At 36.4% G+C, this 14,832-nt stretch overlaps 3 protein-coding genes across 5 annotated transcripts; all 3 read left to right on the forward strand.

Moving 5' to 3' along the window:
* Nucleotides 1–756: 756 nt before the first annotated feature.
* Nucleotides 757–2,891, forward strand: LOC132792492 (serine protease inhibitor 42Dd-like). Its single transcript, XM_060801897.1, has 4 exons — nt 757–859; nt 1,150–2,066; nt 2,133–2,274; nt 2,691–2,891. The coding sequence occupies exons 1-4, from the start codon at nt 814–816 to the stop codon at nt 2,825–2,827; spliced, it is 1,242 nt and encodes a 413-aa protein (XP_060657880.1). The 5' UTR covers nt 757–813; the 3' UTR covers nt 2,828–2,891.
* Nucleotides 2,892–5,541: 2,650 nt separating this feature from the next.
* On the forward strand, nt 5,542–7,401 carry LOC132792465 (serine protease inhibitor 42Dd-like). Of its 2 annotated transcripts, none has more exons than XM_060801862.1 (4): nt 5,542–5,593; nt 5,874–6,819; nt 6,886–7,027; nt 7,209–7,401. In XM_060801862.1, exons 2-4 carry the CDS (start codon nt 5,908–5,910, stop codon nt 7,343–7,345), a joined length of 1,191 nt encoding a protein of 396 aa, XP_060657845.1. In that variant the 5' UTR covers nt 5,542–5,593; nt 5,874–5,907; the 3' UTR covers nt 7,346–7,401. The 2 variants fall into 2 exon arrangements, with proteins under 2 accessions (XP_060657845.1, XP_060657844.1); XM_060801861.1 differs by having other exon boundaries at nt 5,544–5,593; nt 5,903–6,819; nt 7,209–7,399.
* Nucleotides 7,402–10,044: 2,643 nt separating this feature from the next.
* Nucleotides 10,045–12,401, forward strand: LOC132788092 (antichymotrypsin-2-like). 2 transcript variants are annotated; one of them, XM_060795409.1, is made up of 4 exons: nt 10,045–10,127; nt 10,407–11,308; nt 11,375–11,516; nt 12,204–12,401. In XM_060795409.1, the coding sequence occupies exons 1-4, from the start codon at nt 10,094–10,096 to the stop codon at nt 12,338–12,340; spliced, it is 1,215 nt and encodes a 404-aa protein (XP_060651392.1). In that variant the 5' UTR covers nt 10,045–10,093; the 3' UTR covers nt 12,341–12,401. The 2 variants fall into 2 exon arrangements, with proteins under 2 accessions (XP_060651392.1, XP_060651393.1); XM_060795410.1 differs by having other exon boundaries at nt 10,056–10,127; nt 10,581–11,308.
* The last annotated feature ends 2,431 nt before the right edge of the window (nt 12,402–14,832 follow it).

A 14,832-nucleotide genomic window follows, 5' to 3' on the forward strand; every position in this document is an offset into this window, starting at 1 on the left:
ATGTCCATTTATCCATCCAGTCAAAAAAGGCTGCAAGATACCCGGTTTTAATAAATCTTAATGCTACAATAACTAGAGCTATCGAAGAGCTCTATCTCATATCTATCCCTGAGATCCAGTTTTTCATACTGACAGACGCACAGACAAAAAGACAGACTGACATACGGATATGCCTATAAGCCAGTAGAACAATAGAAGTAGTTCAAGAAATAATTGTAAATGGTAAAATACCGCTGCTGTAGTCTGGTCCTAATTGCTCAAGTATATTTATTACATCATGTTTCATGTGCGAAATAGAGCATTCGGTATACTTATGTAGTATTTCTTAGTATACTTAAACGATACACCACACTCTTTTGCTTTTATTGAAAATCAATAGGTTGTCGCATAGTCGAGCATATACAAAGAACATTATCTTTCATTAAACTATCCTAGCTAATGTGTTAAACAATGCGGAGGCTTTTTTTAAAAACACGCTTCTGATGTTTTTAAAAAAACATTTTTGAAAATACTAAAAGTTTATTATTTATCACAATTTACCTAATTGTCCACACTTCAATTAAGTATATAACGTATCAGCTGATAAAGCTGATTAGAAATTTATAAATGATTGCCCATTTGTTTTATTAATGGACCTAAACATAAATGTATTAGTATTGTAGCGAGAATAATCATTCGTTCGAAAATAGCGAGTCTAATTCCGTTAAAAATCACTAATTACCAGAACAACATTGATGAATACTATAAATACTCGTATTATTCACTTTCTAAGCAAAGTTAATTTTGTACTTGTGGAATCAACTTGAGTATTTGATGTTAGAGGTGATGGCGTTGATTTATAAACTTCCACAAATCAGTGGTAAGTAAAGAAATTTAAATTTATACAAATAAAAGCGAGATTCGGACAGAATCACAATCACAGTGATATGAAAGTATATTATCACAATTTAATGTGAAACAACAAACAACACACACAAGACACAAAATTCTTTAGATAAACGATAATTATATACTACAAGTAGAACTGAGTGGACAATTTACATAAAGAATAATTATTTCCAATAACGCACAGAATTTGGTCCTATTTATTTAAGACATAGATAAATTAATGCATTCTCAGACTCATTTATTTTATTATCCCTGGCACAGCCCTTATGGCAAAAATGCTGCTCCTCATCGTGGTCCTATTACAGGCTCCACTGCCTTTCGCCCAAGACCAGTCCAGTATATTCTCGCGTGGCTTGGCTAAATTCTCCATCAACGTGTACACCAAGCTTGTAGCAAACAACCCCAATGACAACATCATTTTCTCGCCCTTCTCAATCCAAACCTGTGCAGCCATGGCGCGCTTGGGAGCCAGCGGCAGAACAGCAGCCCAATTGGATCGCGGTCTAAATCTGATTTCCAATAATGCGATAGAGATTGCCGAGAGTTTCCACAATGTACTAGCAGCATTCGAAAAAAGTAGCGTTCTTCGCATTGCCAACAAAATCTACATCAAGAGTGGCTATCAGCTGAGGGATGAGTTTAGTTCACTAATCTTTAAAAAGTTTCTATCCGGTGTCGAGCCTATAGACTTTACCCAAAATGAAAAGGCTGCACGTGCCATTAATTCCTGGGTGGAACAACGAACCGAAAACCTTATAAAAGAACTGATTTCACCAAGTGCATTGCATCAAGATACGCAATTGGTGTTGATCAATGCAGTACACTTTAAGGGAACCTGGGCCCACCAATTCCCAAAGATTGACACCAGAAATGAAAAGTTTTATTTGAACAATGACAATAGCATCAAAGTACCCATGATGAAATTGACGAAGAGATTCAGATATGCGGAACTAGATTTTCTTGATGCCACTGCACTGGAATTACCCTACAAAGACTCAGACTGGTCCCTGCTAATTTTGTTGCCTAATAGGAAGAGTGGTTTGCCACATCTGGAGAGGAAACTTGGCGGAACTCAGCTTTCCCAAATTAGGAAAAAACTCTACTTGACCGACGTAATTGTGAAACTGCCAAAGTTCAAATCAGAATTCAAGGTGGAGTTGAAAAACACTTTTAAGCAGGTATATTTAATTTAAAGACTTCTACTAACAATGAATATAACTAATCTTTATGTGAAACTACAATAGTTGGGAATGTCCGAAATGTTCTCGGATAAGGCTGATTTTAGTAGAATGATCACAAGTCCGGAGCAGTTAAAAGTGTCGAAAATCTTTCACAAGGCTGTTATCGACGTCAACGAAAGGGGCACTGAGGCAGCTGCAGCCACAGGTAAGTTTAAAGGTTTTGTGTTTCAAGTGGCATGTTCTTTTGGATTTCACTTTTTTCCATTTCTATATGTTATTTAATCTTTTTAAGTTAATCCTTTCCCAGTACCTTTTACATATATACCCAGTCCTTTTTTTACGCGATCTTTTTTTACGCGATTTCACTTTAACGCGCTTATTTTTGCAGCGCAAATTTCTTTTTTTACGCGGATTTTTCACTTTAACGCGATTTAGAACGCACCGCGGGTGGAGAAATTCTTGCAGATATGAAGATTCTTCTAGACCGAGAGCTCGATGATGACGATTTGTTTGAAATAGCTAGTGGCAGAACCAACAATCGCGTAAAAAAAGGACTGGGTGTATATAACTTTGCAATTTGTCTAACCATTTTTGTTTTGTTTCTGTCTTTCATTTCAACAGCAATTGTATTTCTTCCTAAAATGGGTCACATAAAACCACTGAAGCCAAAAAAATTCAATGCAGATCATCCATTTAACTATTATATCATCAATAATCAAAGTACTGTGCTCTTTGCTGGAAAGCTACTTAATCCTTAAGGAAAAGGGAATTTATAATATTTAGTCTGATTAATAAAAATAAATGCAATCTAAAAGCCTTCAATTTCTAATATTTGATTTATTATGTTGACAGTATGTTGATAGTAATGGGACTTCGTCGCAAACATTTTAAAGAATTCAAAAACAACAATAACCGTAAACATCATTAAAAGCAAAGGCATTAGCTAAACGTTACATATGGAAAGAAATTGTGCCCTTTACATAATTCAGTACCAAATCAATTTAATTTTATACACCCTTAATGATTTTTATCAAAGTTGTTACATACCTTTACTTACACTTTTTCATATAGGTTCAAAATGAATCGTAAATTTGAGTTAATTGTTTCTAATTTCCATTCAGAAAAAAAATTAGCTCGGATGAAATGAATATGAAATTTTCCATTTTGTAAACGCTACCCATAGTGTAGAATTGTATTATCACTTTGGGCCAAGAGGAAATGTGACTAAAAGACAAACGGAGGCATCTCCGACTTCACAAAGTTAATTTTATTTTAGAACGGCAAGCGTAGTATTAAAAGTATTAAAGTATTAAGTAAGAAAGCTACAGTCGAGTATGCTCGAGCATAAAAGCATTATATTTTGTTGTATTATTCTCAAAATATACCAAAAATAAAAGAAATATGTCAAATGGTATATTTGGTATATCGATATATACGATAGACGGCACAATATACCAGATTGTCAGCCAAAGCAACTAAGACCCCAAGTAAGTAGGCGTTTTTGCCCATACAAAAGTATTTATTTAATACCTTCCACAATTTTTATCTGATCCCAATCGAACTTTCAGGACTCATAAATACTATAGTTATTATTGTATACGCCAAAACTCGCAGCTCTAGCTTTAAATTACGCTAGTTATTCGATTCTTTTGATTTGCGGGGGCGGACGGGGGCGTGGCAAAAATTTTAAACAAACTTGATCTGCGTGCAAACATAACAAATGCTGTCGAATTATAGCTCTATCTCGTATAGTCTCTGAAATCTAGGTGTTCATACGGACAGACGGATAGACAGACAGATAGAAAGGGTGAAGAAAGCCACCGGAGCCTTGTACATGGCGAAAAAGATGCTTAGTTGCACTTGGGGCCTATCTTCTAATCTAGTGCGGTGGATATACATCTCAGTTGTTCGCCCTATCCTCACCTATGGTGTTATAGTGTGGTGGCAGGCCACGGAAAAAAGGACGTTCCTATCCACCATGGAAAGGACACAGCGTCAAGCGCTACTGTGTATCACAGGCGCTATCAGGTCGACGCCAACTAAAGCCCTCGAGGTAATAGCTGGCGTCGAACCGTTGAACCTATACGCGCAATCCATAGCCGCAAAATCGTCCCTAAGGATTGCCGCAACAGGCAATCTGGGTCTGTTAGGCTATGGTCACAGCGCCATTGGTAGGGAGACTAGTAGAGACTTGGACTATACTATCCCCCTTACCAGTACCGACCATATTAAAACAATATTCTTGGAACCGGACTGCTGGCGGGAAGGGTTATGCATTCCCGAAGCCCTAAACCTCTTCACCGACGGGTCGAAGATGGATGATGGTGTCGGAGCGGCCGTATACTGTCCAGACCCGGTCTCCAAACATTCCTATAAACTCCCAGACCACTGCAGCATCTTCCAGGCGGAAGTTTTTGCCATTGGCAAGGCTGCCGAATTGGCTCGGGGTTTACAGCGTAATCATAACTCAATTAACATCTTTGTTGACAGCCAGGCTGCAATAAGATCAATATACTCTGATGTGGTCAAGTCCAGAGTTGTCCTGGACAGCAGAAGAGCAATAGAGTCGCTGAACGCATCTGCGGTCGTGCGTATCTATTGGATCCCAAGCCACCTCCTAGGATGCTGCTGGCTTTTGCCAAAATGCATCCATACTGCGCGATTTCTGAGACGTAGATAAGCTACCGGTACAGCTACGGATCTCCACTGGTCTATGCTTTGCCCCGTACAGGGGCAGCCGGTCCTACCTAAAACCTAAATACCATTCTACCGTATGGGTAGCGGGTACGAGTATAAAAACTATTATAACATCAGTCATTATGATAAGATGCTCAAGAAATAATTTGTATGTTCAAAAACGTCAATCTGGTTTATTTTGTTTAATGTAACTTTGTGACGAGCTTAACCAATGAATTAAATAGTGCGGAGCTGTTGCGGGTGTTAAAAATGATTCACAAAAGTGTTAGTCGTGTCACTGAAAACCAAACTTTCTTGCTTTTATTGAAAATCAGAATCGGTTTTATAGTTAGGAGAAGTTGAAGAATATTTTCTTGCGTTAAACTAACTTAAATGTGTTAAACAATGTGGAGTCGATACGGATAACAAAAATTATTCATCCTAGTCTTACTAATGTCAACAAGAAAGGCGGAGGCAGCTGCAGCAATCAAGGATGGGGTGTCAAATATTTATTTTTTTAAACACTATTCTGAAGATTTTAAATAAACATTTTTAAAAATGCGAAAAATTTAATCTTATCACATATTATCTAATTGGCCACACTTAAATTATATAACGTATCAGCTGATGAAACTGATTAGGAATTTATAAATGATTGCCTATTTGTTTCATAAATGAACTTAAATACAAATGTATTAATATTGTAGCGAGAATAATCGTCTAATTCCGTTAAAAATCACTAATTACCAGAACAACATTGATGAATACTATAAATACTCGTATTATTCACTTCCTACGCAAAGTTAATTTTGTACTTGTGGAATCAACTTGAGTATTTGGTGTTAGAGGTGATGGCGTTGATTTATAAACTTCCTCAAATCAGTGGTGTAACTTGCAAATACATTAGAAACAAAAATCTAGAGAAATTTAAATTAATACAAATAAAAGCGAGAATCGGACAGAATCACCATTAGTGACACACACATCACATTAATTAAAAAAGAAACTAAAATATCTAGGAAAAGGATAATTATATACTATAAGTAGAACCGTGTAGACAATTTACATAAAGAATTATTATTTCCAATTTGGTCCTATTTAGACATAGATAAATTAATGCATTCTCAGACTCATTTATTTGATTATCCCTGACACAGCCCGTATGGCAAACATGCTGCTCCTCATCGTGGTGCTATTACAGGCTGCTCTACTTTTCGCCCAAGACCAGTCCAGTATATTCTCGCGTGGCTTGGCTAAATTCTCCATCAACGTGTACACCAAGCTTGTAGCAGACAACCCCAATGACAACATCATTTTCTCGCCCTTCTCAATCCAAACCTGTGCAGCCATGGCGCGCTTGGGAGCCAGCGGCAGAACAGCAGCCCAATTGGATCGCGGTCTAAATCTGATTTCCAATAATGCGATAGAGATTGCCGAGAGTTTCCACAATGTACTAGCAGCATTCGAAAAAAGTAGCGTTCTTCGCATTGCCAACAAAATCTACATCAAGAGTGGCTATCAGCTGAGGGATGAGTTTAGTTCACTAATCTTCAAAAAGTTTCTATCCGGTGTCGAGCCTATAGACTTTACCCAAAATGAAAAGGCTGCACGTGCCATTAATTCCTGGGTGGAACAACGAACCGAAAACCTTATAAAAGATCTGATTTCACCAAGTGCATTGCCTCAGGATACGCAATTGGTGTTGATCAATGCGGTACACTTTAAGGGAACCTGGGCCCATCAATTCCCAAAGATTGACACCAGAAATGAAAAGTTTTATTTGAACAATGACAATAGCATAGAAGTACCCATGATGAAATTGACAAAGAGATTCAGATATGCGGAACTAGGTTTTCTTGAAGCCACTGCACTGGAATTACCCTACAAAGACTCGGACTGGTCCCTGCTGATTTTGTTGCCTAATAGGAAGACTGGTTTGCCACATCTGGAGAGGAAACTTCGCGGAACTCAACTTTCTCAAATTAGAGAAAAACTCTACTTGACCGAAGTAACTGTGAAACTGCCAAAGTTCAAATCTGAATTCAAGGTGGAGTTGAAAAACACTTTTGAGCAGGTATATTTAATTTAAAGACTTATAATAACAATGAATATAACTAATCTTTATGTGAAACTACAATAGCTGGGAATGTCCGAAATGTTCTCGGATAAGGCTGATTTTAGTAGAATGATCACAAGTCCGGAGCAGTTAAAAGTGTCGAAAATCTTTCACAAGGCTGTTATCGACGTCAATGAAAGGGGAACTGAGGCAGCTGCAGCCACATGTAAGTTTAAAGGTTGTGTGCTGCATGTAGAAGTGGCAAGATCTTTTTGGGTTTCTCCTTTTTTCATTTCTTTATGTTATTTAATCTTTTTTTTAAGGTAATCCTTTCCCAGTACCTTTTATATATAATTTTGAAATTTGACTAACCATTTTTGTTTTGTTTCTGTCTTTCATTTCAACAGCAATTGTATTTATTCCTATAATGGGTCACATAAAACCACTGAAGCCAAAAAAATTCAATGCAGATCATCCATTTAATTATTATATCATCAATAATCAAAGTACTGTGCTCTTTGCTGGAAAGCTACTTAATCCTTAAGAAAAAGGGAAATTATAATATTTAATCTGATTAATAAAAATAAATGCAATCTAAAAGCCTTCAATTTCTAATATTTGATCTATTATGTTGACATTATGTTGATAGTAATGGGACTTCGTCGCAAACATTTTAAAGAATTCAAAAACAACAATAACCGTAAACATCATTAGAAGCAAAGGCATTAGCTAAACGTTACATATGGAAAGAAATTGTGCCCTTTACATAATTCAGTACCAAATCAATTTTATACACCCTTAATGATTTTTATCAAAGTTGTTACATACCTTTACTTACACTTTTTCATATAGGTTCAAAATGAATCGTAAATTTGAGTTAATTGTTTCTAATTTCCATTCAGAAAAAAAATTAGCTCGGATGAAATGAATATGAAATTTTCCATTTTGTAAACGCTACCCATAGTGTAGAATTGTATTATCACTTTGGGCCAAGAGGAAATGTGACTAAAAGACAAACGGAGGCATCTCCGACTTCACAAAGTTAATTTTATTTTAGAACGGCAAGCGTAGTATTAAAAGTATTAAAGTATTAAGTATGAAAGCTACAGTCGAGTGTGCTCGAGCATAAAAGCATTAATTTTGTTGTATTATTCTCAAAATATACCAAAAATACTAAGAAATATATCAAATGGTATATTTGGTATATAGTACCGCATTCAAAATATACGATATACGGCACAATATACCAGATTGTCAGCCAAAGCAACTAAGACCCCAAGTAAGTAGGCGTTTTTGCCCATACAAAAGTATTTATTTAATACCTTCCACAATTTTTAGCTGATCTCAATCAAACTTTCGGGACTCATAAATACTCGCAGCTCTAGCTTTAAATAACGCTAGTTATTCGATTTTTTTGATTTGCGGGAGCGGACGGGGGCGTGGCAAAAATTTTAAACAAACTTGATCTGCGTGCAAACATAACAAATGCTGTCGAATTATAGCTCTATCTCGTATAGTCTCTGAAATCTAGGTGTTCATACGGACAGACGGATAGACAGACAGATAGAAAGGGTGAAGAAAGCCACCGGAGCCTTGTACATGGCGAAAAAGATGCTTAGTTGCACTTGGGGCCTATCTTCTAATCTAGTGCGGTGGATATACATCTCAGTTGTTCGCCCTATCCTCACCTATGGTGTTATAGTGTGGTGGCAGGCCACGGAAAAAAGGACGTTCCTATCCACCATGGAAAGGACACAGCGTCAAGCGCTACTGTGTATCACAGGCGCTATCAGGTCGACGCCAACTAAAGCCCTCGAGGTAATAGCTGGCGTCGAACCGTTGAACCTATACGCGCAATCCATAGCCGCAAAATCGTCCCTAAGGATTGCCGCAACAGGCAATCTGGGTCTGTTAGGCTATGGTCACAGCGCCATTGGTAGGGAGACTAGTAGAGACTTGGACTATACTATCCCCTTACCAGTACCGACCATATTAAAACAATATTCTTGGAACCGGACTGCTGGCGGGAAGGGTTATGCATTCCCGAAGCCCTAAACCTCTTCACCGACGGGTCGAAGATGGATGATGGTGTCGGAGCGGCCGTATACTGTCCAGACCCGGTCTCCAAACATTCCTATAAACTCCCAGACCACTGCAGCATCTTCCAGGCGGAAGTTTTTGCCATTGGCAAGGCTGCCGAATTGGCTCGGGGTTTACAGCGTAATCATAACTCAATTAACATCTTTGTTGACAGCCAGGCTGCAATAAGATCAATATACTCTGATGTGGTCAAGTCCAGAGTTGTCCTGGACAGCAGAAGAGCAATAGAGTCGCTGAACGCATCTGCGGTCGTGCGTATCTATTGGATCCCAAGCCACCTCCTAGGATGCTGCTGGCTTTTGCCAAAAATGCATCCATACTGCGCGATTTCTGAGACGTAGATAAGCTACCGGTACAGCTACTGATCTCCACTGGTCTATGCTTTGCCCCGTACAGGGGCAGCCGGTCCTACCTAAAACCTAAATACCATTCTACCGTATGGGTAGCGGGTACGAGTATAAAAAACTATTATAACATCAGTCATTATGATAAGATGCTCAAGAAATAATTTGTATGTTCAAAAACGTCAATCTGGTTTATTTTGTTTAATGTAACTTTGTGACGAGCTTAACCAATGAATTAAATAGTGCGGAGCTGTTGCGGGTGTTAAAAATGATTCACAAAAGTGTTAGTCGTGTCACTGAAAACCAAACTTTCTTGCTTTTATTGAAAATCAGAATCGGTTTTATAGTTAGGAGAAGTTGAAGAATATTTTCTTGCGTTAAACTAACTTAAATGTGTTAAACAATGTGGAGTCGATACGGATAACAAAAATTATTCATCCTAGTCTTACTAATGTCAACAAGAAAGGCGGAGGCAGCTGCAGCAATCAAGGATGGGGTGTCAAATATTTATTTTTTAAACACTATTCTGAAGATTTTAAATAAACATTTTTAAAAATGCGAAAAATTTAATCTTATCACATATTATCTAATTGGCCACACTTAAATTATATAACGTATCAGCTGATGAAACTGATTAGGAATTTATAAATGATTGCCTATTTGTTTCATAAATAAACTTAAATACAAATGTATTAATATTGTAGCGAGAATAATCGTCTAATTCCGTTAAAAATCACTAATTACCAGAACAACATTGATGAATACTATAAATACTCGTATTATTCACTTTCTACGCAAAGTTAATTTTGTACTTGTGGAATCAACTTGAGTATTTGGTGTTAGAGGTGATGGCGTTGATTTATAAACTTCCGCAAATCAGTGGTAAGTAAAGAAATTTAAATTTATACAAATAAAAGCGAGAATCGGACAGAATCACAATTAGTGATATGAAATTATATTATCACATTAAATTAAAAAGAAACAAAAATCTCTAGGAAAAGGATAATTATAACATATACTGTAAGTAGAACCAAGTGGACAATTTACATATAGAATAATTATTTCCAATGACGCACAGATTTTGGTTCAATTTAGTGGTCATTAAGACATAGATAAATAAATGCATTCTCAGACTCATTTATTTGATTTTCCCTGGCACAGGCCATATAGCAAAAATGCTGCTCCTGATCCAGGCCCTATTACAAGCCCAAGACCAGTCCAGTATATTCTCGCGTGGCTTGGCTAAATTCTCCATCAACGTGTACACCAAGCTTGTAGCAAACAACCCCAATGACAACATCATTTTCTCACCCTTCTCAATCCAAACCTGTGCAGCCATGGCGCGCTTGGGAGCCAGCGGCAGAACAGCAACCCAATTGGATCGCGGTCTGAATCTGATTTCCAATAATGAGATAGAGATTGCCGAGAGTTTCCACAATGTACTAGCAGCATTCGAAAAAAGTAGCGTTCTTCGCATTGCCAACAAAATCTACATCAAGAGTGGCTATCAGCTGAGGGATGAGTTTAGTTCACTAATCTTTAAAAAGTTTCTATCCGGTGTCGAGCCTATAGACTTTACCCAAAATGAAAAGGCTGCACGTGCCATTAATTCCTGGGTGGAACAACGAACCGAAAATCTTATAAAAGATCTGATTTCACCAAGTGCTTTGGATGAAAATACGCAATTGGTGTTGATCAATGCAGTACACTTTAAGGGAACCTGGGCTCGTCAATTCCTAGAGTTTGACACCAGAAATGAAAATTTCTATTTGAACAATGACAATAGCATCAAAGTACCCATAATGATAATGACGGAGAGATTCAGATATGCGAAACTAGATTTTCTTGATGCCACTGCACTGGAATTGCCCTACGAAGACTCAAACTGGTCCCTGCTAATTTTGTTGCCTAATAGGAAGACTGGTTTGCCACATCTGGAGAGGAAACTTCGCGGAACTCAGCTTTCTCAAATTAGAGAAAAACTCTACTTGACCGAAGTAACTGTGAAACTGCCAAAGTTCAAATCTGAATTCAAGGTGGAGTTGAAAAACACTTTTGAGCAGGTATATTTAATTTAAAGACTTATAATAACAATGAATATAACTAATCTTTATGTGAAACTACAATAGCTGGGAATGTCCGAAATGTTCTCGGATAAGGCTGATTTTAGTAGAATGATCACAAGTCCGGAGCAGTTAAAAGTGTCGAAAATCTTTCACAAGGCTGTTATCGACGTCAATGAAAGGGGCACTGAGGCAGCTGCAGCCACAGGTAAGTTAAAAGGTTTTCCAGGTGCCCATAGGGTATCATAACTTTGTGCCTGCAGAAAATGTATGTAGCAGGCAGAATGATACATCGTCGACCCTATTAAGTATATATATTCTTGATTACCATTTGTCCGTCCATCCATTTGTCCGTATAAGCACCTCGATATCCGAGACTATACGAGATGCAAATATATATTTTTTCGACTGCATGTTGTTTGCAAATCGACCACACAAATCGAAAAGTGTTATTCTGAAGCTAGGGCCACGATGGTATATCCCATAATAACTGCAGTACTTATAATTCTTGAAAATTAGGTAAAAATTTAAGTTATTGACGAAATTATTTTGTATGGGCCTTCGTAGCTTTGGCTGACAATCTCGTATAATCTATGGTTAATCTCGTTGTACTCTATGGTATATTTTGTATTGAGTACTATATCAATATACCAAATATAGCTTTTGGTAGACATTAGTATTTTTGTGTAATATTAATTTTGCAAACTTTAAAAATAATACCGCTCTGTTTTGATTTCATTAAAAATGGGCAGCGGGTATCTCACTGTCGATCACACTCGACTGTAGTTTTCTCACTTGTTAATCGTTTTTATGTTACTGCTAGTCCAACACTTTTATATGGGTTTAAACCTTATCTAACCATTTATTTCGTTTCTATTTATTATTTATTTGAAAGCAATGATCGCCGAACTTACGAGTCTTCGCATACCCCTACAGAAGCCGAAAAATTTCTATGCGGACCATCCATTTAACTACTATATCATCAATAATCAGAGTACTGTGCTTTTTGCTGGAAAGCTACTTAATCCTTAAATGCAAAGGAAATTTATAATGTTTAATCTGATTAATATCAATAAACGCAATCTTAAGTAAAGCCTTCAATTCATAATATCTGATTCATTATGTTAACATTATGTTGACAGTAATGGGACTTCGTCGCAAACATTTTAAAGAATTCAAAAACAACAATAACCACAAGCATCATTAGAAGCAAAGGCATTAGCTAAACGTTACATATGGAAAGAAATTGTGCCCTTTACGTAATTCTGTACCATATCAATTTAATTTTATTCACTCCTAATGAGTTTTATCAAAGATGTTACATATCTTTACTTGTAATTTTAGTAAAAGTCTTTTACCCATAGGGTAGAAGGGTACTATAACTTTGTGCCAGCAGGAAATATATTTAAAGTATAAAGTATATATTCTTTATCAGGGTCAACAGCCCAGACGATATAGCCATGTCCGTCTTTCACCTAGATCTCAGAGACTATAAGACATAGAGATATCATTTTTTTATTCGACAGCAATTGTTAAATCAAGTATATTTCAAATTTTTGTCACGCCCACTTCCGTCCCCGAAAATTGACAAAAGTCGAATAACAAGAGTTATTTTTGGTACATTCAATAATATCTACAGTCAATATGATTTCTGAAAGTTTGGTTGCTCATATAAACAATGTAGATGATATTTAAGATAAACTGTTGTATGGGGAAATCGCCTACTTACTAGGGGTCTGAGTTGCTTTGGCTGACAATCTGGTATATCTTGCACTCTAGGGTATATTTTAAATGTAGTACCTAGCATAGCCTTTAATATAATTTTAGTATTTTTTCGGTATATTAATTTGGTATATTTTAAAATTAATACCGCAAGTCGAGCAGATGCAGCTTCAGCCTCCGTTAAGTGTGTTCCAATATATCATATTTAAATAGATAACAATGTTATTGAATACTTCATAATAATGCTGTTGGATATGATCTGCATAATTTGATAAGTTCTACATTTGTATTTATTATATATTTAAATAGTTGTATAAATATAAACTTTTTTGCAAGTGTCACCTTCTTAAAAAAATTGAATTTTATTTATAATAAAAATAAATAATAATTGGAATTTTTCTGTCTCCCATTTTAATAGCTTATGATGTTCTTGGAGTTTTTAAGATCCTCAGACCACATTCGGTCATTGAACAACTTTATGCAGGCCATAAATTTTATTACTTTATTGTCCAGGATCAAAATAGTATATTATTGGCTGAAATCCTAATGAATCGAGAAGAATAAGTTGATTTATGTATCCAGACTGTGCAATGGGACAGTTTACAATTAAATATTTATTTTCTATAAATAAGTTTTTACGTTACGATTTGCGAAAATCTGAATATATATATAAATTCGGATGAAATGTATTGATGTCTGTCTCTTTATATTATAAATGTACTTAAGCACGAAGGTATTAGTATTGTAGCGAGAATAATTCTAAGCTCGAAAATACCGAGTCTAACTCCATTAAAAATCATTAATTAGCAGAACGACATTGACAATAAGTATTCGTATTATCCACTTTCTTTACACTGCTTGAATTGCAATTTATTTAAATAATACAATCAGTGAGACATAGATAGATTTAAACAATCATTTTTATGATTCTCTCTGGCACAGCCAGTATGACAAACATGCTGATCCTGATGCAAGTTCCATCACAGGCACTTCTGGGGTGCATCAATTCCCAGATACTGACTCCAGAAATGAAGCTTTCTATTTGAACAATGCCAGAATCATCAAAGTACCCTTGATGAACTTGGAAAAGCGTTTAAGGTATGCAACACTATTTGATCTTGATGCCACTGCACTGGAATTGTCCTACATAGACTCGGACTTGTCCCTGCTGATCGTGTTGCCTAATAGCAATAATGGTTTGCCACAGCTGGAGAAGAAGCTTTCCAAAATCCGTTTTCTCAAATTATGGAAGCACTCTTCTCGACCGACGTAATTGTTCAACTGCCGAAGTTCAAGTCCGAACTCGACATAAAGTTGACAGAAATATTCAAGAAGTTATATTAATTATTAACACTTAACAATTAGCTTAACTAATCCATTTGTTAAACTACCTCTAGGGAATGACTGAAAGCTTACTTTAGCAAATGATACAATCCTCGAAGAACCTGAAAGTGTCGAAATTCATTCACAAAGCATTTATCGACTTGAATGAAAAGGCGAATTGTCACTCACTTGGTTTCCCAATTTTATATTCACAACTTAATGAAAGATTTTAAACTTATATATTTTTGTTCCTTTCCATAATTTTAATAGTAATACGTGCACAATTATGAAACTTATATTTTACTCATCTAGATAAAACTCAAAAACACTCATTGCTGTTGCTATAGCGCCCTATACATTTGGCCTATGTCCGGTCCCTATGCCTATATATCGCCAAATCAAACTCATAATGATAACGAGTTCTCACCCCAATATACACTTCAAGCGCAATTGAAAGCATGAGTTGATTACGGGATAAG

This window comes from Drosophila nasuta, chromosome 3, assembly GCF_023558535.2.
Source record: "Drosophila nasuta strain 15112-1781.00 chromosome 3, ASM2355853v1, whole genome shotgun sequence".
NCBI classification, from domain to species: Eukaryota; Metazoa; Arthropoda; class Insecta; order Diptera; family Drosophilidae; genus Drosophila; species Drosophila nasuta.